At 39.9% G+C, this 24,994-nt stretch overlaps 1 protein-coding gene across 1 annotated transcript in view; it reads right to left on the bottom strand.

Annotated features, from left to right (window-relative positions):
• Window positions 1-24,994, bottom strand: part of EFHC2 (EF-hand domain containing 2) — a 201,003-nt gene that overhangs the window by 90,796 nt on the left and 85,213 nt on the right. The window contains exons 6-10 of the mRNA XM_030806505.1: window positions 17,006-17,257; window positions 15,614-15,725; window positions 15,081-15,221; window positions 8,628-8,796; window positions 1,802-1,944 (exon numbers count right to left, since the gene is read on the bottom strand). Of these exons, the coding sequence (XP_030662365.1) occupies window positions 1,802-1,944; window positions 8,628-8,796; window positions 15,081-15,221; window positions 15,614-15,725; window positions 17,006-17,257 (817 nt within the window). The remainder of the gene's footprint in view (window positions 1-1,801; window positions 1,945-8,627; window positions 8,797-15,080; window positions 15,222-15,613; window positions 15,726-17,005; window positions 17,258-24,994) is intronic.

Here is a 24,994-nt window from a genome sequence, read left to right as displayed (position 1 = left end):
CTGATACTGAACTGAAATCTACGGACCTATAAATATAGCCTGAGACCAGATAAGCTTTTTGGTCACTTCATCCCACTCCTCCTACCACATTCAGAAATGATAGGTGGTAAAAAGACACAGGCTTCCGAGCTCTGTCATTTGCTCGCTCGCTGGGTGATCTTTAGGAGTTATTTAATCTCTCTGAATTCTTATTGGTAAAATGGGAATCAGATGTGTGGAGGCCCTGAAAATGTACTTCTCAGGGCGCCTATAGTGGGGAACATAACTGATGGAAGGCCCCAGCTGCTGTGTTCTTAAATCAATCTTCAGGTGTGTGTTGAGGTCACTCTTCCCACAGGCTGCTGCCAACAGATGAGTGAGCAAGGCAGGGATAGTAAGACAGGCTCACTCCTACAAAACAAGGACTCCTCCAACTAGCAACTTTGCCTCAAGGACTCCCTGTCAACCTTGTCGAAATTTTCTTAGAATTTCACTGTAGTCTAAGACTCCCTCTTTCTTCCTTCCCTCTGTGCTTCACAGGCATCAGAACTGCACTACAGTCTGACAGCTCTCCCAGCCTCTTCTGGTTCCTTCCACATTTTCCCTCACCAGCATTCCCCCTATTAAATCTCTTGCACATTTAATCCTGTCTTGGCATTTGCTTCTTGGAGGAGCTGGACTAACACAAAACCCAACCTCATAAAGTCCTTGTAAGGATAATAGTAAGTTCTCAATCATGGCCACTATGATTACTAGTAAGCTTGTTGTTGACTGCCATCACTCCTTTCTATTTCATACATGCTGCAACTTGTTTGGCCACATCTTCCCCATTCTAAGTGTATAGAGTTGATTTTTGACCTGTAAGAGCATGACTTATATTCATCCCTATGCAATTTCATATTTTAAGATTTGATCCATTATTCAAATCACTCTGGAGCCTTAGTTATACAAGTTATTCATTACTCATTGGTGTGCTAAGTAGCTCATACCAGCTCATAGGAGCTGACAGTTGAATTTTCAGAGATTTTGCAAGCCAGTTTTTAAACTCTTGGCTGCTTGAAATTGGCCATGGTTGGGGTATTCACACCATGGAAACTGGCAAACAGTACAAATCAAGGCTTTTAAAATCTTTTCAAAGAGCCAGTTAACCAGCACATCACTGATTATTCTTCCCAAATGCATGTCTTCAGCACTGATAAAAGTTCTAAACATGTTGAGACAAAGAACAGGATCCTACAGTGCCATGATTGGGTAAGTCAATGGCTCTCCTCAGCAATGATGGTGGTACCAGCATATTGCAGAGAGGCATTCTGTGGGCCTGAGTGCTGGAACCTTGGCAACAACCTCAACAGACAGAACGACCAGATGAAGATGGAACCTGATGATTGAATTTGTGTATCTGGGATTCTTGTCTTACAGCCAAACAAAAATTTTGAAAGTAGGACTACCAAGAATACAGACTTCCTCTTGGCTTGCTGGCTACAAGTAAAACTAGTGGTACTCAGACCATGATTTTGAAGCCCTTGGGTTCCATAGAGGTGCCTCAGAGGCCACAGTGGAAGTGGGGATAGTGGAAAAAAGGGGGTAACTCCAGGTCCTCCAGCCCTAAGCCAACCATAACTGTTCCACTTCTATCATTTTAAATGTTTAGGTTCCCATTTAAGAGATCTGTGAAAAGAACCCTATTGTTCGGGGGGTTTTTTTATAAAGCCTCTATTGTAGATAATCTAAGCTACAAAATCAGATCATGTTCCCTAATTTTCAACATAAAGAGACACTTAAAATGTTCTCAAGAAAATGCTGCGAAGAGTATATCTCTTACCTGAATTCCTCTGTATAGGTTCAAACACTGAAATGGTGTCATCACTGAGATAATATGAAACAACAAACATCCTGTCCAAGTCAACACATTTGTCTGTGACTAGTTTTGCAAAGAAACGGAGTATATTGCTTTTGGAGCCATAGCTAAATGGAAGAGAAATGAGAGTTACAGCATTATACAGGTAATCTTCCACATATTATGTTTTTAAAAGTCTGCAAAAGATATAATATGGCTTTAATATACTAGGCATAAACTGTCCAAAGTGAAAGAGTTCAACCATCTTCTAATTAAGGTTCTAAATCTAAATGCAGAGGAATTTTCTCAGTATATTAAGATATCTCTGATTCTTTACATGTCCTGGGTAACACATTGGGAAAATGAACCCGAAACAAACATCATAAACACACTGCTCAAACCAGCTGCACTAACAGGCTGTTCTCTAATGATAAGACTAGTCACCAATCACAATAATCATGCTGGAAAGAAGAGCAAGCACCTAGCCCTACTGCCTGGGCAATCCTGGGCTCTGCTAGTATCTGGGGCTACCTCCCCCATTCACCACTCACTGTCTCATGCCCTTTACTTTTCTGTCTTCCAGCCCACATCCTCCTCTCAGACTCACTCCTCCAGCTCCCCAGCATCCCCCAACTTCCTTCAAGGGCAAAATTAACTTTTCCTTTTCAAATGCTATAACAAATATGATAGACCCACCTTTTTTTTTTTAAATAGTGCTTATCACTCATATTGTAAGCCATTACAAGTCTGTTTTCCAAGGACAAAGACTGTCTTATTAACCATTATCTAATATAATACTTTTTATATTGTAAGTATTCAATAAATGTTTATGGAAAATTGTTATGAGATCTGTATTGATTGGAATTTGTACTCAGAATTCTATGCATAAATAGAATAGTCTAGTAGACTAAAGATAGGATCAAATTATAGAATTAAAAGTTACCAAAGTTGATTGCCTGGTCACTGAAGAAACTGATTTATGATCTGTCAGCAGAAGCATGTCTGCGGATATCAGCTAGTGAAAGGTGGACTTTGTAAGAAACAGTAAACCCTTGGAGAGGTCTTTGATAACTAAAATCATTACCCCAGGGAGGTACACAGGAGAATAAACCATGTCCTCTGTCACAACTCTAAGCAGAGAAGTCTTCCCTTGCAGGGTCTCCTATACTGAAAATCATTCTTTCCTTGTGTTCACAGTGATTTAAAAAATAAACCAAATATTTCTGATTTGCAGAGGCAAACGGTGCTTTTCTCTGCTCCTTTCTCAGGCTGTACAAGAATCCGGGGTGAAAAAGGATGGCACCAAGATTCCTAGGCTTGAGGCCCCATGTGAGACGGTGTGCAGCAGTTTGGAAGGCTCACCCCAGAACAGCCTGAGCAAAGCAGCCAGGTCTGCATGGCTGTTTTCTCTCTACCCAGTTTCCAGGCTTCAGACAGACCTCATATAGTGTGGGGGGAAGCTATGCCTTGTCAACCATCTTCTCTGGTACATAATTGGATTTATACACAACAAATAGATTTGGTAGCCCCTCTCACACAAAAAAGCCATAATATTTCGGATACTCGAAATATCACTGAAACAACAGAGGAAGGTCTAACTTCAGGAAAAGGGATATTACTGTAAATTTAACTTCTTATAATTTATAAGTGTATATGTTAAGTGTGGGTTTTTCACACGTTCAATATGCCTTTTTTTTTTTCACCTAAATCTAGTGTTCTGGAGATCTCATCAATTGAGAATATAATCTACTCAATAAAATTTTTAGACTAGCAGTTCACAAAGTTTATTGTATATAAAAGTCACCTGGGGAGCTTGTTAAATATACAGAATCCAGAGTCCAATCCCCAGAGATATGATGGGATTCAGTAGTTAGCTCACATCTCCAGAAACCTGCATCATTAATAAGCACCCCAGAAGATTCTGATAAGGTGGTCCCCTGGGCATACTTTGAGAAGCACTGCAAATGTTTTCAGATATTTCCCTAATAACTACTTCTCAAACTTCCCAGAATATTCTTTTTTTATCACAATACTCCAGCTGACCACCCTACTTATACCTCCTGCATCAATTGTAAGGTCACACCCAATTTAGCTCTATATAGACTTGTACTCTTGGATGGTTGTTTTAAAAATGTGTTTATTCCCATTGTCCCCCAACAAATTATAAGTTCCTAGGTCCAGAACCCATGTCTTAACTTTTTCTACATACACCCCAGAGTTATCTAAAATCATTACCTCAAATTCTTCTCCCATTTTCTTTTGAATCCATTTCCATTAGGTTTGCTCTACCTAAACTGCTCTTGTAGAGGTCAACAATGATCTCCACAATGCCAATTCCAATGCTTAATTTTTTGTGCCTATCTAACTTAACCAATCAGCAGCAATTGGCACAAATGATCACTCCTTCATTGTTACTCTTGCTTCACTGGCTTCCAGGATCCAGCATTCTCTTGCTTTTGCTCCTACCTCCTTGTTTGCTCCTTTTTAGTCTCCTTTGTTGGTTCCTCCTTTTTTCCCCAAGCTCCTAATTGGGGATGTTCCAGAGTTTATTCCTTGGTCATGCTCTGCTCTAAATGTATTCACTCCCCTGGTGATCTCATCCAATCTCAAGGCTTTAATACAATTTGGTATCATGGCTTTAAATACCATCTACATGCTGATGGCATCCACATTCACCTATCTTCTGAACCCTATACTCACTCACACATGTATCCAACTGCCTACTTGGTATTGCCACTTGATATCTAATAGACATCCCAAACTTAACTGGTTCTAAAACTGAACTTCTACTCCTGTCTCTAAACCTACCCTATCTCCAGTCTTTCTCATCTCAGTGGTTGGCAACTCCACCCTTCCAGTTGCTCAAGCCCAAATTTTGAGAGTCATCTTAACTCCTCACTTCTTTCATACTTCATATCCAGTTAGTCAGGGAATCCCACTGGCCCTATTCTCAAAATAATTCCAGGATCCACTAATTAATTTCATCACTTCCACTGTGCTTACCCAGATCTGAGCCACCAAAACTTTTCTCTTGGACTACTGCAGTAGCTTCTTACCCAGTCTTAATTTCCACCATTGCCATCTATAGTCTGCTCTCAACACTACACTGGAATGATTCTTTTAAGAAGAAAATCAGCTCAAGTCACTTCTCTGCTCAAATTTTCTAATGGCCTCCTTATCACTCAAAGTCAAAAGCGTCCTTAAATAGTCTGTAGAGCCCTGTGTACCCAGTCCCCCATACACTCTCATCTCCTTTCTGTGTGCTCTGCTCTTTACTCATCTACTCCATCCAGGTCGGCCTCTCGGATGCTCCTTGCACATCCCAAGCACACTTCTTGCTCAGGGCCTTTACACCAACTGTTCCTTTTGCCTGGAGCACATTTCCTCTCCTCAGTAAAGTCCATCAAGACCACACTATTTAAAGTTGCAACCAGGAATGTTCCTCAGCCCCATAATCCCAATCTGCCTTTATTCTTTCTACAGCAACTTAATACCTTCTTTATTTTTTTCATAGTACTTAACATCTTGTAAATACTTCATAATTTACTTATGTATTAATTGATGGTCCACCTCCCAGAACTAGAATATAAGTTCCACAATGGCAGGCCTTGGTGTCTATTTTGTTCACTGATGTATCACAAACACCCAGAACACTGCTTGGCACGCAGCAGGGATTCAAGAAGTAGTTGTTCACTAAGATAATGAATGGCTCATCCAGGGCTATACACCTACTAAAAACCTCAAATATATCTAGAGCTATAGAGTCTTATGGTTGGAAGACACATGAAGGCTTATTTTTATTAATGGGGAAACATTTTTAAAAGAAGGAAAAAAATGACTGGTGGGGACAGCAGACGGGCAGTATCTGTAACAAGACAGAGATGAAGATTAAACCATGAATTTTTGGATGCTATATGGTTATGACTGGCACAAGTCTGGTATAATAACTCCCCTGGTGAGAAGTCATCTGTCTCTTCTATCCATGATTAAGAACTGGATGAGTGAACATTTATTCCATTTGCTCACTTCTTCATCCATTCCTTCTCTTCTTAGACAAACTATTGATCCCCAAATATATAGCCAGCACTAACTCTTATGGAAGCAATAAAGCTGGCCCCTGTCCTCAAGGAGCTGTTGGTCTAAGAGGAGCCCACAAATTACATAAACAAGTCATTAAGATGCACTGTTATATGTATAGGTATAGGTCCTGTCAAAAGACAGGTAAATTCCAGAAGTCAGATTTCCCTGGGTTCAGTTCCTAGTTCAGCTAAAAATTAGCTGTGTGACCTTGAGGAAGTTGCATGGCCTCTCTGAGCCTCAGTTGTTTTCTCATGTAAAAAATGGGTACAATAACATTATCTACTTTCCAAGGATTTGATGATTAAATTAGATTAAGTATTGTAACATAGCACATAGTAACCATTAATGGCTTATTATGAGTAATCAGTAATAGTAGTAATATTATTAATAGAGATATAATCAACAGAGTACTGTGGGCACACAAAGAATAGAGTAACTAATTCAGCCTGGTGCAGCAAGAAAGATATTATCCTGGCTCTCCCTCCTCAGACTAGACAATCTGCCCAGCAGGCTACCGCAGTGATATCTACCCAGATAATAAAGAAGATCTTTATATCCATCAAAAGCTCATATGCTTTAATCTGAAACTATTCCCTCCAATGACTCATAGATCAGCATTAACCTCATGACAATAGCACCAAGTACATTTTAATAGCAATATATATATAATCAATGTGTCATGTACAATTTCATGTCTCAATTCACAGTTTATTTGTATTTTAAAAAACTATTCTTTGTATGCTTTGTGAAATCATCTTCCTTAGGTTCTTACAGTTTTAAAACCTTGGGTTATTCAAACTCATGTATAAGTCTCCAGCTGAATGTTCTAGTTACTATGGAAACACAGTCCCTGTGTGAGAAGAGCTTGAGGAAAGTGTATTCCTGGCACAGATTGAGCAGTGGACAGAAAGAACAAAATGAGAGACATTTGTGCCTATACTACCATTCTCCAGCCATGACAACATGACAAGAACATGGAATACCATCTACAGTCAGTGTTCTGTGGGCAAGTTTACCCAGTGTAGACAGAAAGAGGGACTAAGTCAACTACTCACAAAGAATGGTTTTCCCCTGGGTTCCAGAAGCAACACCCTGGATAATATTTCATCTTGTTTACTTATAAGAAAAATTCCCTCTCCTTTTACAATAGGGACATTCTTCCTGCCCACCTCATTCGGGTGGTTGTCCTTAAAAACAGCAGTTAGCCATCAAAAGTCCTACCCTGGAAACTCACCTAAACACTGTTCTCGATAAGGGATGACAGAGTATAAGCTGGCAACCCTCTTATGTGATAAAAGTCAGTGGTTCTCAAACACTGGTGTGTCTCAGAATCCACTGGAAGACTTGAGAAAATTCAGAATGTTGGGCCCCTTCCCCAGAGCTTGTATCTCAGTCAGTCTTGGGGGTGGGGGGCACCATAATTAGCATTTCTAAAAAGTACAGGGACCACTCCTGAGAAGCATCAAATCTAAAACTTAAAAATAGAACCCTAAAGTCCTTAAAAGTAAAAGATTATTTCTAGAAAGACAAAGGACATCATGTCATAGCAAAGGTAGACTTTAAGACATTCTATGTAATTCTTAATCAATTTTTACCACTTTTATAGATATAACACAACTACTGTTCTCTCTCCTTCAAATGTGCTACAACAGCACCTGACCCCAATCAATTTTATGAAATTCAGGATGTCTTTTTCTTCTCCTTCTCCTAGACTTACCACGTTCCCTTTATCACTGTTTCTCCTCAGGATCTCCTGATCCATTATTTCCCTCACACAGGACTGTAACCCTTAGCCCACATCCTATTCAAGCATCTACAGTGTTTCCCCACCACTTTTCCCCTGACTTCTTTCTCCAGGGCCTGCTCTCCCTGCAGAAGCAAAAAGTAGCCGAGGGCAGTGTCTACATTCTACATGCATGATTTACAGGCAGGTTTTTCTCCATGTCTATTAGGAATACTCCTGAAAGTCCATGATTTAAAATTATATTCAGCCAAGTGAGAAATCTATGGTTACTGAACTCAACCAACCTCTCAAGTGAAAACAACATTAATCACCAAATAACATTTTTAAAAACACATATAAATCCTTGAAATCTCTACATCAGGGGTTGGCAAACCACAGTCAGTGAGCCAAATCTACCAGGCCACCTGTTTTTATATGACTTTTGAGATAAGAATGGTTTTTACATTTTGAAACGGTTGGCAAAATCAAAATAAGAGTAATATTTTGTGATATGTAAAAATTATATGAAACTTGAATGTCAGCGTCCATAAAAAAAGTCTTATTGGAACACAGTCACACAATCATTTACATTCTGTCTGTGGTGCTTTCACGCTACAATGGCAGATCTGAGTGGTTGTGACAGACACCGTATGGCCCACAAAGCCAAAAATATTTCCTATCTGACCCTTTAAGAAAGAGCTTGCTAACTCCTACTCTACATCTTTCCTACTTTTGGGAGACAGATATATAGATAGATATGGAAAGGCAACATATATTGGAGATAATATTACTTTAGGGGCCTCCAGATGATACTTATTAAAATAAGCACTCAAGTAAGAACCTGTTAATACGTGCATGTTAATCAACCTCATTAAAAGCCTATAATAATGTCTCCCTGGACTTGCAATTAGATGAGCTGCGTGACATCTGTTTCGTCATAAGAACTATGTTATAAACCCCAAACACATTTGGGAAAGATCAGACTAAAATCATGGTTCCCTCAAGCACCTGTCTTCTTCCATAAACTTCTTGAAGTTCCTCTGATGAGGTGTGGGCTTGAGGTCTATGCAGTTACGGAGAGAATCCTCCTCAGAACCAAAACCGTTGTAAGGTGGAAATTTCCTTTCTATTTTTGGAGGAGGAGAAGGACGCTTGCATGAAACTGAGGTAAAGTTCTCTAGAACAAAACAAAGGCAAACAAAACATCAATATTTTTTTTGCCCTGATTATGGCTGTTTTGAAAGGTTTGTTATGTTTTCAAGATGAACATGGAGATCTTTGTAGACTATTTTAAACTCTTTCAAACAAAACACAGCAAAATCCTGTGAGAGTACTTTTCAATCATGTTTACAAAAACCATGGAACTCACTTAATAATCACCATTGGTTCAAAAGTAAAAAAAAAAAAAAAGTATCTATGTCAAATAAGTAAACGTTTATATTTTGTCATCGCATTCCCATTTCTGAATATTTTTTGTTCTCCTCTGATTTTTCCAATAATATGTAAATTCAAACTTGAAATTTATGCCACTCATTCCATATTTTAACCTGTAATTTAGCCCTCTCCTATCTCAGTCAACACTCACTAATAAAATTCTTTTCCAAACAGGACTTACTCCTGACTATTCACCTTTATCCTTCCCCATCCACCATCTCCTCCTACTGCACCCTCTATTTGAGTACCCTCCATTGCCTCCAAAGCAACTCCAGGTCATAGTACTTCCCCATGTAGTTCAAAAACAAACACCAAAACAAAACTTTCCTCTCACCAGCCACAGCCCCAGGTAGCTTTTGTTAAGCCCAAGAAAAGACTACAATTGCACTCAAACGCAATGAAGCGAACAAACAAAACAGAAAGAGAAAAAACTTTTAAAATAACCAACTGCCTACTCTCTCCAAGGGAGTGCTACACGGTAAATACTGTTGATTTTATTTATATACTTATCATCTGTGAGGAAAGAGAGGTGGAGAGAGAGCTGGTAACATATTTGTAATAGCCTAGGAGCTTTCAGGTACTCATTTTCAAGGCTGTACAATCTCAGAAGCAATCGTGCTCTCCAGAGCAAGGAACATATTGACCTGATCTATCCAAGTCACTGTGTTTGTCCCCAACATAAATGGCAAAAAAAGATGCCAGATCTTTCCTAAAACAAAACAAACTCCCACAGAATCTATTTTCTACTTCTTCCCCAAGCTTCAGTATGACATAGGTGTTTTCAATCATGAATGAAAGGAGTTCCACATAAGCAAATATTTCCTTTTCCACTGTCAAAGTTCCCATAGAGGAAGAGTACAAATTTTAGTGCACACCTCCAGAAGAGAAAATGGAGATCAATTTTTCATCCAAGACAACCTAACTCTTAATATTAAGGTGGTTGTTTGGTTTTTGTTTTGTTTTTTAACTGATGATCAAAAGGCTAAGGGCTTGAGGTCATTTCTAACTCTTGTTGAAAACATTTTCAGCTTTCATATTTCCTTAGACTTCCTAGCAGCCTTTGTGTGAAATTTCCCCAAAAACAATCCCCAAAAGAGTATTGTTACATCCTAACAGAGACTGCTTACAGCAGACATGTTTATAAAGGTGACTCAGTGAAAGCGGGGAGCCAGTCTGCCAGGACAGAAGTGACTTGTGAGCTTCAACTATTGCTATTTTTATGGTGATTAAAGAAAAGTCTTGGAAATAAAGAGGAGAGTTCAAATCTTGGAATTGGGCAGAATTGCGGTAGACTCTATCATTGCTAACCATTACATCTAACGCACCACTGTTTGGTCTTTCATTTCAGGAAGAACATCATAGCCATGGCAGGAGAGCTCTATGTGATTATTTAAGAATCTGGGCCTGAGCAGTTTCTTACAACAGGAGACATATACATACAACTCTACATACCAATCTAAGCAGTCTAACCAAAAGAGGACACATATTGAATCTCAAAGTAATTAGGACTGCATCCTACACTTCCCCCCAGAATTACAGGGCTTATAACACACTGTTGTTTTCTCAACCATATAATTTTTGCAACAGATTTAAGTAACAAAAGAACCAATTTAGAGCTTTCCTCTGCACCCACAGTGCCATCTAGTGTATAAAAGCTGAGAATTTTCCCACTCCATCGTGCCTGACTTTTATACCACCACATACATCTTTTTGGAAACTCTGGCTCAAGATCCAACTTTAAATCCCATTTATCTGGGTAATTTGCATACATTCACAAAGCTCTGGACTCACAGCTGAATGACAAGTTTCCTCACTTTGGTTTTCCATCATCCCAGGATCCTGCATGTTTTAGGTGTTCAAAAATATTCATTGAATAAATGAAAATGTATACATTTTTGTACAAAGCATCTTCCCCAATGTCTCAAGTTGGCATTCTGCTAGATCCTGAGACTGCTATGTCTTTTAATTATCTGATTCCTCTAATTCCAAGTGACTTGTCAAAACATATATATATATCTCGAATGCCCATCCATGGTTGACTAGATTCCAACAAATTGGCAGACAGATGATACGTATTACAAAGGAGTCTTAATGCTTCTTCGTGGTGATTTTCTATTCACCATCTTAGTGGGAAAGACTACTGGGAAAAGCCTTCAGTTACCTCAAAGTTCACTGCTTATGTTCTAGTAGCCTAGAGATGAATACAGGTTTTGGGAGGCTGGAAGCTTAAATAATTTGGACAAAGCTCTTCTAGACAAAGAATGTCAAATTACTAAGACAAAGTTAGGCCAGAGCCTTGGATTGGGACTCCTGGAAAGGAAGACCTCTAAAGATTATGCTTCATTAGCTTCAAGATAAATCCACTTGTGCTTGTATTCAATACCCATATCAAATGATTTCAATGAAACCTAAATTCGTGAATCACATCATGTTAGAGCTATAAAATCTTTAAGAATCCTCCCATCTCAACCACCTTCATTTTATAGGGGAAGCAAAAGAAACAAAATTGTTAGGTCCATCAGGGCCATGTGATGAGACCAGAAGCCAATTCTATCCTATTGGTGCAATTTTAAGTGTCCGATTCACTCAAATAATCATTAAACACTCATCTTAAATGTCCTGCTGTTCCTAAAAATTCAGAGATGGCCAGAAATGACTCCACAAAATTAAAGGTGCTTTAAGATTTTTGTTCAATCTAAACATAGCCCAATAAGTGTTCAAAAGCAATGAGAATGAACAATTTTGTTACTAGTTTCATTGTCCTAGCCACTAAGAAAAAATAAGAAAGTCCACTGATAGAAAAATAATAACCTAAAGCAGAAATTTCTATGTAAGAACAGTTTACATTTGATCCCTGTCCTTTTAGTGAAAGAAACACCTGGCCAGGTGCAGTGGCTCACGCTTGTAATCCCAGCACTTTGGGAGGCCGAGGTGGGTGGATCACGAGGTCAGGAGATCGAGACCACGGTGAAACCCCGTCTCTATAAAAATACAAAAAAAAATTAGCCAGGCTTGGTGGCGGGCGCCTGTAGTCCCAGCTACTCGGAGAGGCTGAGGCAGGAGAATGGCGTGAACCCGGGAGGCGGAGCTTGCAGTGAGCCGAGATTGCGCCACTGCACTCCAGCCTGGGCGACAGAGCGAGACTCCGTCTCAAAAAAAAAAAAAAAAAAAAAAAAAAAAGAAACACCTGGAACCCCTAGAGCCTTTTTCAACCTTCATGCTATAGGAAAGACCAACAGACCTCCATCTGCCACACCGTGTTCATTCACATAAAATAATGAGGGAGTGACATGCTACAGCCCAGCAGGCAAGCCAGGGCCAGCAGGATGGTCAAACTGCCTGATGGAGGGGGTCACACTGCACTATTAAAGAGAAGAAATCTATGGAATCACCTTCTCCTTAGAATCCTTAAATGTATGAAGGAATCATCTTAGGAGATTGAGCTTTACACAGGAGCTCAAGTGTCTCTTGGAATTCTAGCAAGCCCTCCACTTCTACATAAATAGAAGGGTTATCCATGTACCTTTCTTGGGACTGTGGCCAACTCCTTCTCTTTGTCTGCCATTTTTTCTCCCCCAAAATATGTTGGGGTGTCATTACACAGGAGAAGGTACTAAAGCACCAAGGCGGCATACTGCGTTAGAAATCTCCCCTGACTTCCTGCTAGAGAGGCCCCTAGCTGTGTCGCTGGTGCTTGTCAGATCCTTCCTGCGTGTTGCACAGTGGAGATACCCAGGTTTTCTACTGAACACAATTATTGACAAGGGAGGAAATATGAACACAATTATTGACAGAACCACAGTGATTGATGGGACTTTGTCCTGGTTTGGGTTTTAAGGATACCAAAACATAACGCGTGTAATTTGGTCAATTTAAAAAATTGCTGAGACCAGATGAACTATAAATAAAATTAAAATGGCAGAAATAACTGTATCTAAGTAACATTAAGGATATTAATTTAACCTGACCAAAAAATCAGGAAAAGCAAATGCAAAGATTATCAGAGAATACTGATTCATTCTCCCCTCCACCTCATCATAGATATAATTTCTAGTCTTTACTTATATTAAGTACACTGTTGTAACTCAAGAGATGTTGTGTAATAATAGTGTCTGTTAAATGGGATATTTTAACATATGTTATGAGAAATATAAAAAGTCAGTGTGACTATGAAATGCATCATAATTTTACATTTGCATAATTTTCTGTTTAAATGCATAATGCTCATGTTATATTAGCTTTAAAGGCACAGACTGCTTTTTTTTACGTAATACAATTAGTCCACAGAGTGAACAAAAGAAGTGAACAGAAAGAAATTAAGCACAAGGACTCGACTGAAATGGACCATAGGACATTTGAAGCTGATACATTTACCCAGGATGGCTCGATTTGGAGCACACCAGGAAATTCACACTGCCTCAAAAAATTTTCTAGAGAAGCCGTTAAGACCCTAACAACATACTAAGTCCCATTAGTAGGACATTCATTTTCCCAAATGCAACTTTCATATTCTCACCAAGCTGACAAACAAACATCAACCAAAAGTTAGACTTTATGTTTAAGGAATCATATAATGCTTTGGAACACTTACCACATCCTTTATATTAAGGTAATCATCAGGTGTAAGTTACGGTTTTTGGTGACTCATCTTGATATATACATTTAAATTTTCATTCTACACTAAAGACTTACGGATTCCAAACAGGCATCTACATTTATTAAAGGCCAAATTCTTTTCCCATAGTCTAGGGGCCACCAGCAGCTTCTCTATAGCAGCTGCCACCTGCACATTCCTGGCTGCTTCTTGTCCACAGTCCCCAAGGCAAATATGCCCAACTGTGTCCACTGAAGGGGATTAATTTTAGAAAATAAAATAAAAAGAGGCCACCAATTTGGCCCCAGTAGGGCCCATACATTTTGACTAATCTGGCATGCAGATGCAGTGCAACAAATCCCCCTAATGAACCTAAGAGTAAAACTGAAAGCCTTTTTCACTCTAACCCCCTTGTGTACTTGATGTGCCTTCTCTCACAATGTAAAGATTCCTAGAAGGCCAGGAATACTACACAATGCGGACAACAAGACACATAACATGGCTTCATCTCATTCTAGCGACAAAGCACCTTGTCTCTTAAGAAGCTGCGGTTGCACTTGGCTTCCATCTCGCCCCTTGGGGAAGTGTGTTCATATGAATACTCCAAGGTTCAGAAAGAAGTACAGGACTAAGTACCCACTATCCCAACTCCAGTCCCAAACTGGGAGGTCAGCAAGTCCCATCAGTTCCTAGCAGCAGCAGGTACCTGGAGCCTCAGGTAGAGGGGAGTTTAACAAATGAGGGTTTATGCTTTAGGTTACACGTCACATCCTCTGCCAGCTTCCAAGACACTCATAACACGGTGTCACACGCTGCAGGTCTCAGTTCCCCTTCCAGCCTAGAAACCTCTTACACAACTCTATCTCCTAAGTCTACTACAGTGACCTACATACAGTAGGTGCTTAATCAATCTCTCATTTTCATTCTGAACTGAACTAACCTTATTGGAATGGAGTTAATATCTGAGAAGAGAGAAGCTTAAAACCTGGCTGAGCCTCACCAGGAAAGGTAGAGCAAACTAGCAGAAGAGAATTCCCTCAATAACTCAATTAGGTATATCCATTGTGGTAAGAAGAATTAAGTGAAAAGAAAAGCATTCAGATTTCCATTTCAATTGCTAAACCAAAACATTTACCCCCCCAGCATCAGGCAGACAAGTTCAAATCTTGGCTCACTCTTTGCTCACTGCATAACCTTGGACAAATGAGCCCCCTTTAAGCCTCGGTTTTTTTCACCTCTAAAATGGGGAAAATGAGCCTATCCATAGGGAATTGTTAGGAATCTATAAGACAACAAACGGCTGGAAGATAGCAAATGCACAATAAGTGGTAGCGATTATGGGCCTAGCATTTGAAACTCCAAAGTAAAATGTTAATTAGGGAACAAATAATTTAATTTAAAAAATATTTTTAATTGACATACATATCACTTACCAATTCCATATTTAGACTTATAATAAGACTTTGTAAATTCATCACAGTCATAAAGGAGCACTTTTCTTCCCCACACATTGATGGTGACTCCTAGGGACAGGTCACTATCTTTGTAAAACTCTTGGTCTACTTTTCCTAGCTAATAAAGACAAAGGAACATAGCATTGGCACCATGGACCCTCCAAAGAACCAGGAACCCCTTCCCAGAGAAAAAAAGGAAATCAAAAATAAAACTTCAATCTTTAATAATTAAATTTTAAAAATCAAATAAAAAGGCAACCAGTTGATGTTAATATTCTAAAGTATTACTTGAGCACTGTAGTATTATACTTACAAACTGCAATGCATTGCATATATTTATATAGACATTTCAGCAAGTTTATTACTGATAAATAGCAGTACAATGCATACATTTATGTATTCATCGATTTCATTCACAATCTCACAAGGGAAGAGTACGTAACTTGCCCCACTGTTCAGGTTCCAAAGAAGTCACACTAGAAACAGGTAATAAAATATGAGGTTCCTTCCCTTGTATCTATCGAACAGGTAGCTACCCGCTTGGTTCTTTATAAAGTCACCATATGAATTGAGAACTGCTTGATCTGTTACCTGGCCTGGTTGATAGACTCTAGGTGGGCAATTCTGGAAGACAAAATCAAAACAAGATGTGGTAGGATTTAATCCATTCCCTTTCTTACTATAACCCCAGGGCTGGCATAGAGGTGGCACTCAATGAATACTTGTTGAATGAATGAATAAAATGAATTAACTGATGTTGGCACGCTGTAAATGTCAGGTATGTCATTATTATTTTATATTTAGCCTATTTTTCAAAGCCATTCTAAAAACAGGTTTTTCTGGCACCTCCTGGTTGCCTGCTATGCGTATCCCAGGGCTCCCTCTGGGACAAATTGTGCCTCCCCTGCCTCCAAGCAAACGCAGTAGGGCTTCCAGCAGTGGGCTCAGAGAATCTGGGAAAGCCTCCCGGTGAGGACTGAATGGCCAGCAGTTATTTGCCTCAGAAATTAGCATTATGGTAACCTTTTCATGTGCACTAAGAAGACACTTTATCCAAATAAGAAAGAAAATATAACATAGAGCTTTTGAAAAAGCCTTTATGTTTTTAAGTGTTTTATAGGTGTTTACAGGTCCTTAGATGGTGTTTTTTTGTTGTTGTTGTTTTTTACTATGTTATGACATTTTAAAGATGGGGAAATAAGCTCAAAGAAGTTAAGTGATTTGCCCAAGGTAACACAGCTATTAAGGGGCAGACTCACAACTCTAATCCAGGTCTGGGCTGTTTCTGCTGCACCCAAATTACATGAGCTCTCAAATGGCCATAAATATTTGTAGAAATCAATCTGACAACTCTTTTTAATATTAAATAAAATGCAAAAGTCATCACTGCCACTAGCTAGTGGCTACTTGGTGACTAGTTGCTACATTCAGAAAAGGCACTTTGGTTTGTAAACTTGCATGTGTATGTTTGTGAGTGCATGTGTACATGCACATGAAGGTGCACGTGTATAAGTGTGTGTTTGTATTCACAACCCAGACCAAACCATGGGCTCTCTTCAGTAGTCTGCAGTGCCCTGTCCAAAGCCACAAGCAATTCTTTTACTAAGGAGTCATTTAGTTTCATAAAACTGGATGTGAACTCAATGATGAATAGGTGCTTTCTCTTACATTTGACTTTTTTCCTTTACTTGCCTTAACTTCAATGTTCCAACTCTAATTGATCATATTCTCTGTATTACTTTCACAGATGTATATTAATAGAGAGCACAAAATGAAAGTTTTCTAAATACCCACACTAGTGCATGGTTACTATCATCATACAGTCATAACACACAACATTCCAAACAGTGACTAGTCTCTTGACCCACAAGCAAATTCAGGAAGTGGTTCTGTCCACTGCTCACCTTGGGTAGCTTACTCCTCCGGAGGAACATTTTTATAGCATCTCGGCCTGAGTTGTGTGGAAGCAATTCTTTGATTTCAATAGTATCATCACACAAGAAGTAATGCAGGATGAGTTCTCTACGGTCTCCAAACATCGAGACTGAGTCATCCCACAGGCAGAAGAAATGCAAAATCTTGTCATGATACTGGAGGAACTGTTTTGGGGTGTCTAGGGATTTGTAGGGACGTAAGGGCTCTACGTGTTTTACAACCTGCAAATGGAGAAAATGTCAATAATAGTTGCAGGGTTTGCATAATCACTTCTAAGATATACACAATCAAGTGACAAATATATAAAGATATATTTTTGATCAGGCATGGTGGCTGATGCGTAATCCCAGCATTTTGGGAGGCGAAGGCAGGAAGACTACTTGAGTTCAGGAGTTCAAGACCAGCCTGGGCAACGTGACAAAAACACAACTCTTAAAAAAAAAAAAAAAATTAGCCAGGTGTGATGTCACACGCCTGTAGTCCCAGCTACTTGGGAGGCTGAGATGGGAGAATTGCTTGACCCCAGGAGGTCAAGGCTGCAGTAAGCCATGTTCACACCACTGCACTACAGCCTGGTCAACGGAGTGAGACTCCATTTCGAAAAAACAAAACAAAACAAAACAAAAAAGATATATTTTTCTACAGATCATTCCGTGATTTTGTTTTTAATTTCAACTATGACATAGATACATATGCATCTATAACCAGTTTTAACTTTAAGAATTGGCCGGGTGTGGTGGCTCATGCCTGTAATCCCAGCACTTTGGGAGGCCGAGGCGGGTGGATCACGAGGTCAGGAGATCGAGACCATCCTGGCTAACACAGTGAAACCTCGTCTCTACTAAAAATACAAAAAATTAGCCAGGCATGGTGGCAGGCGCCTGTAGTCCCAGCTACTTGGGAGGCGGAGGCAGGAGAATGGTGTGAACCTGGGAGGTGGAGCTTGCAGTGAGCAGAGATCACGCCACTGCACTCCAGCCTGGGCAACAGAGTGAGACTCCATCTCAAAAAAAAAAAAAAAAAATAGAGACAAACAAGTATGAGGAAGTTTTTCATATTAAACATTAATACACTAAACTATCCTTCTGGCCAGGCAGGGTGGCTCACACCTGTAATCTCAGCACCTTGGGAGGCCACAGTGGGTCGATCACTTGAGGCCAGCAGTTTGAGAGCAGCCTGGCCATCTCTACTAAAAATACAAAAAAGTTTAGCCAGGTCCGGTGGCAGGTGCCAGTAATCCCAGCTACTCAGGAGGCTGAGACAGGAAGATCCCTTGAACCTGGGAGGCAGAGGTTGCAGTGAGCCGAGATTGTGTCACTGCACTCCAGCCTAGGCGACAGAGCAATACTCTGTCAAAAAAAAAAAAAAAAAAAAAAAAAAGATTAAAAAAAGACAAAAACTATATACTTCTTTAATATTTTTTAAAACTGACTTTTCAAAAAGATTTAAAATTCTTATTTAAGAACAGATAAAACTAATCTACGGTGACAGAAATCAGAACAGTAATTGCCTCTGGGTAGGGAATTTGACTAGAAAAGGGGAGAAAGGAACTTTCTGAGGTGGTAAAAATATTCTACATCTCGATTTTTGTGTTGGTTACTCAATTGCACACATTTTACAAAACTTATTGACCTATACACTTAAGATTTATATGTTTGACTCTATGTTAATTATATCTCAACCAAAAACATAATTTGTCTTTTCACTGGGAAATTCATATGTGTACATAATTCTTACTCACTCAAAGATTTTTGTGAAGGTAAAAGGGAAGAAATATATTCACTGTTTTATTTTAGCTCAAAAAGCTTTAGGTATCAAGGATAAGAATGCCCCGGAGAAACAGGAGCACAACAAATGGACAAGGTCTTAAGGTCTGCAGAGCCTCTGCCTTGGCTGTCCTCTGTCCCGGGAACCACTAGTTCCATAGTCTTCTTGATGCAACTCTTCCCTCTGTTTGCACTTTCACAGACCTGTCGTGGAGTAAAACTGCCCCCATTTCATCTGATGTAACCAAATAGGACTGTTATATAAGGAAGTGCACACTGACAAGGGAGATGTTATCCCAAATCAGGTTATACAATCTTTTTGTAAATTCTTGAAATTTCTATCTGTCGAGGGCAGTCTAGGTGCAGTCTTAACCCAAGACAGTGGGGAGACATGATGGCTTTCCAAAGACTCTTCAGTCTTATCGCTGATATTTAAATGAAATTATGGGACCACTATTTCAATCGATTGAAAAATGTTTCTTTGGCATTATGAGGCCTCTAAGAAAAGCATTATTGATAATATACCATTGGGATTCTTTTCAGTCTAAGTTAAATTGTTTAATTTTAACTTTACAGTTCAAGACAGCAAACACTGCAGAAGTAAATGTATGAAAGTCAATATAGAAGCCTCTTATTAAACTCCTAATTTCCCAAAGATTTCTATATTTATTGAAGAATCTTCTCCCTGAGGGAATAAATGCTAAAATGATGTTCCCACTCTGAAAGGAAATTATTTAAAACATTTCTTAGCTGTTCTTGGTATTTATTCTCAATTCCTGGCACAAAAGATCTTTTTCTGGGGGTGGCTGGCAACATGGCCGAATAGGAACAGCTCTGGTCTGCAGCTCCCAGCGAGATCAATGCAGAAGGAGGGTGATTTCTGCATTTCCAACTGAGGTATCTGGCTCATCTCATTGGGGCTGGTTAGACAGTAGGTGCAGCCCACGGAGGGCGCGCTGAAGCAGGGTGGGGCATTGCCTCACCCTGGAAGTGCAAGGGGTCAGGGAACTCCCTCCCCTAGCCAAGGGAAGCCGTGAGGGACCATGCCATGAGGAACAGTGTACTCTGGCCCAGATACTATGCTTTTCCCATGGTCTTTGCAACCCTCAGGCCAGGAGATTCCCTCAGATGCCTACACCACCAGGGCCCTAGGTTTCAAGCACAAAACTGGGCAGCTGTTTGGGCAGACACCAAGCTAGCCGAAGGAGTTTTTTTTCATACCCCAGTGGTGCCTCGAACACCAGTGAGACAGAACTGCTCACTCCCCTGGAAAGGAGATGAAAGCCAGGGAGCCAAGTGGTCTAGCTCAGTGGATCCCCCCAGCAAGCTAAGACCAATGGCTTGAAATTCTCGCTGCCAGCACAGCAGTCTGAAGTCGATCTGGGGTGCTGGAGCTTGGTGGGGGGAGGGGTGTCCCCCATTACTGAGGCTTATGTAGGTGGTTTTCCCCTCACAGTGTAAACAAAGCCGCCAGGAAGTTGTAACTGGGCGGAGTCCACCACAGCTCAGCAATGATTTTGTAGCCAGACTACCTCTCTAGATTCCTCCTCTCTGGGTAAGGCATCTCTGAAAGAAAGGCAGCAGCCCCAGTCACAGGCTTATAGATAAAACTCCCATCTTCCTGGGACACAGCACATGTGGGAAGGGGTGGCTGTGGGCACAGCTTCGGTAGACTTAAACGTTCCTCCTGCCAGCTCTAAAGAGAGCAGCAGACCTCCCAGCACAGTGCTCGAGCTCTGCTAAAGGACAGATTGCCTCCTCAAGTGGGTCCCTGACCCCTGTGCCTCCTGCTAGGAGACACCTCCCAGCAGGGGTTGACAGACACCTCTTAAAGGAGACCTCCGGCTGGCATCTGGAGGGTGCCCCTCTGGGACGAAGCTTCCAGAGAAAGGAACAGGCAGCAATCTTTGCTGTTCTGCAGCCTCCATTGGTGATACCCAGGCAAACAAGGTCTGGATTGGACCTCCAGCAAACTCCAGCAGACCTGCAGCAGAGAAGCCTGACTATTAGAAGGAAAACTAACAAACAGAAAGGAATAGCATCAACATCAACAAAAAGGATGTCCAAACGAAAACTCCATCTGGTCACCAACATCAAAGATCAAAGGTAGATAAATCCACAAAGATGAAGAAAAACCAGCCAAAAAGGCTCAAAAGTTCCAAAAACCAGAACATCTCTTCTCCTCCAAAGGATCACAACTCCTCACCAGCAAGACAACAAAACTGGACGGAGAATGAGTTTGATGAATTGACAGAAGTAGGCTTCAGAAGGTGGGTAATAACAAACTCCTCCGAGCTAAGGGAGCATGTTCTAACCCAATGCAAGGAAGCTAAGAACCTTGAAAAAAGGTTAGAGGAATTGCTAACTAGAATAACCAGTTTAGAGAAGAACATAAATGACCTAATGGAGCTGAAAAACACAGCAGGAGAACTTTGTGAAGCATACACAAGTATCAATAGCTGAATTGATTAAGCGGAAGAAAGGATATCAGAGATGGAGGATCAACTTAATGAAATAAAGCGTGAAGACAAGATTAGAGAAGAAAGAATGAAAAGGAACAAACGAAGCCTCCAAGAAATACAGGACTATGTGAAAAGACCAAATGTACGTTTGATTGGTGTACCTGAAAGTGATAGGGAGAATGGAACCAAGTTGGAAAACACACTTCAGTATATTATCCAGGAGAACTTCCCCAACCTAGCAAGACAGGCCAACATTCAAATTTATGAAATACAGAGGACACCACAAAGATACTCCTCAAGAAGAGCAACTCCAAGACACATAATTGTCAGATTCACCAAGGTTGAAATGAAGGAAAAAGTGTCAAGGGCAGCCAGAGAGAAAGGTCAGGTTACCCACAAAGAGAAGCCCATCAGACTAACAGCAGACCTCTCTGCAGAAACCCTACAAGCCACAAGAGAGTGGGAGCCAATATTCAACATCTTTAAAGAAAAGAATTTTCAACCCAGAATTTCATATCCAGCCAAACTAAGCTTCATAAGCAAGGGGGAAATAAAATCCTTTACAGATAAGCAAATGCTGAAAGATTTTGTCATCACCAGGCCTGCCTTACAAGAGCTCCTGAAGGAAGCACTAAATGTGGAAAGGAAAAACCAGTACCAGCTGCTGCAAAAACATACCAAATTGTAAAGACCATTGACACTATGAAGAAACTGCATCAATTAATGGACAAAATAACCAGCTAGCATCATAATGACAGGATCAAATTCACACATAACAATATTAACCTTAAATGTAAACAGGCTAAATGTCCCAATTAAAAGACACAGACTGGCAAATTGGATAAAGAGTCAAGACACATCAGTGTGCTGTATTCAGGAGACCCATCTCACATGCAAAGACACATAGAGGTTCAAAATTAAGGGAGGGAGGAAGATTTACCAAGCAAATGGAAAGCAGAAAAAAGCAGGGGTTTCTATCCTAGTCTCTGATAAAACAGACTTTAAACCAACAAAGATCAAAAAAGACAAAGAAGGGCATTTCATAATGGTAAAGAGATCAATGCAACAAGAAGAGCCAACTATCCTAAATATATATGAACCGAATACAGGAGCACCCAGATTCATAAAGCAAGTCCTTAGAGACCTACAGAGAGATTTAGACTCCCACACAATAATAATGAGAGACTTTAACACCCCACTGTCAATATCAGACAGACCAACGAGACAGAAAATTAACAAGGATATTCAGGACTTGAACTCAGCTCTGGACCAAGCGGACCTAATAGACATCTACAGAACTCTCCACCCCAAATCAACACAGTATACATTCTTCTCAGCACCACATCACATTTATTCTAAAGTTGACCACATAATGGGAAGTAAAACACTCCTCAGCAAATGCAAAAGAACGGAAATCATAACAAACAGTCTCTCAGACCACAGAGCAATCAACTTAAAACTCAGGATTAAGAAACTCACTCAAAACTGCACAACTGCATGGAAACTGAACAACCTACTCCTGAATGACTACTGGGTAAATAACAAAATTAAGGCAGAAAGAAATAAGTTCTTTGAAACAAATGACAACAAAGACACAATATACCAGAATCTCTGGGACACAACTAAAGCAGTGTTTAGAGGCAAATTTATAAGCACTAAATGCTCACAGGAGAAAGTGAGAAAGATCTAAAATCAACACACTAACATCACAATTAAAAGAACTAGAGTAGCAAGAGCAAATAAATTCAAAAGCTAGCAGAAGGCAAAAAATAACTAAAATCAGAGTGGAACTGAAGGAGATAGAAACATGAAAAACCCTTCAAAAAATCAATGAATCCAGGAGGTGGTGTTTTGAAAAGATCAACAAAATAGATAGACTGCTAGCCAGACAAAGAAAAAAACTGAGAAGAATCAAATGGACACAATAAAAAACGATAAACAGGATATCACCACTGATCCCACAGAAATAAAAACTACCATCAGAGAATAGTATAAACACCTCTACGCAGATAAACTAGAAAATCTAGAAGAAATAGATAAATTCCTGGGCACATACACCCTCCCAAGACTAACCCAGGAAGAAGTCAAATCCCTGAATAGACCAATAACAAGTTCTGAAATTGAGGCAGTAATTAATAGCCTACCAACCAAAAAGAGACCAGGACCAGATGGATTCACAGCCAAATTCTACCAGAGGTACAAAGAAGCTGGTACCATTCCTTCTGAAACTATTCCAAACAATAGAAAAAGAGGCACTCCTCCCTAACTCATTTTATGAGGCCAATATCATCCTGATACCAAAACCTGGCAGAGACACAACAACAACAACAACAAAAAAAAGGAAATTTCAGGCCAATATCCCTGATGAAGATCAATGCGAAAATCCTGAATAAAATACTGGCAAACCAAATCCAGCAGCACATGAAAAAGCTTATCCACCAAGATCAAGTCAGCTTCATCCCTGGGATGCAAGGCTAGTTCAACATACGCAAATCAATAAATGTAATTCATCACATAAACAGAACCAATGACAAAAACCACATGATTGTCTCAATAGATGCAGAAAAGGCCTTCAATAAAATTCAACACCCCTTCATGCTAAAAACTCTCCATAAACTAGGTATTGATGGAATGTATCTCAAAATAGTAAGAGCTATTTACGACAAACCCACAGCCAATATCATACTGAATGGGCAAAAGCTGGAAGAATTCCTTTTGAAAACTGGCACAAGACAAGGATGCCTTCTCTCACCACTCCTATTCAACATAGTATTGGAAGTTCTGGCCAGGGCAATCAGGCAAGAGAAAGAAATAAAGGGTATTCAAATAGGAAGAGAGGAAGTCAAATTGTCTCTGTTTGCAGATGACATGATTATATATTTAGAAAACCCCATCGACTCAGCCCAAAATCTCCTTAAGCTGATAAGCAACTTCAGCAAAGTCTCAGGATACAAAATCAATGTGCAAAAATCACAAGCATTCCTATACACCAATAATAGACAGAGAGCCAAATCATGAGTGAACTCCCATTCACAATTGCTACAACGAGAATAAAATACCTAGGAATATTATTCCTTATAAGGGATGTGAAGGATCTCTTCAAGAACTACAAACCACTGCTCAAGGAAATAAGGGAGGACACAAAGAAATGGAAAAACATTCCATGCTCATAGATAGAAGAATCAATATCATAAAAATGGCCATACTTCCCAAAGTAATTTATAGATTCAATGCCATCTCCATCAAGCTACCATTGACTTTCTTCACAGAATTAGAAAAAACTACTTTAAATTTCATATGGAACCTAAAAAGAGCTCGTATAGCCAAGACAATCCTAAGCAAAAAGAACAAAGCTGGAGGCATCACACTACCTGACTTCAAACTATACTACAAGTTTACAGTAACCAAAACAGCATCATACTGGTACCAAAACAGAGATACAGACCAAGGGAACAGAAGAGAGGCCTCAAAAATAACACCACACATCTACAACCATCTGATCTTTGACAAACCTGACAAAAACAAGCAATGAGGAAAGGATTCCCTATTTAATAAATGGTGTTGGGAAAACTGGCTAGCCATATGCAGAAAACTGAAACTGGACCCCTTCCTTACACCTTATACAAAAATTAATTCAAGATGGACTAAAGACTTAAACATAAGACCTAAAATCATAAAAACTCTAAAGAAAACCTAGGCAATACCATTCAGGAAATAGGCATGGGCAAAG

Source organism: Nomascus leucogenys, chromosome X (genome assembly GCF_006542625.1).
Source record: "Nomascus leucogenys isolate Asia chromosome X, Asia_NLE_v1, whole genome shotgun sequence".
In the NCBI taxonomy this organism is placed as follows: Eukaryota; Metazoa; Chordata; class Mammalia; order Primates; family Hylobatidae; genus Nomascus; species Nomascus leucogenys.
This window is presented reverse-complemented; position numbering and strand designations above follow the sequence as displayed.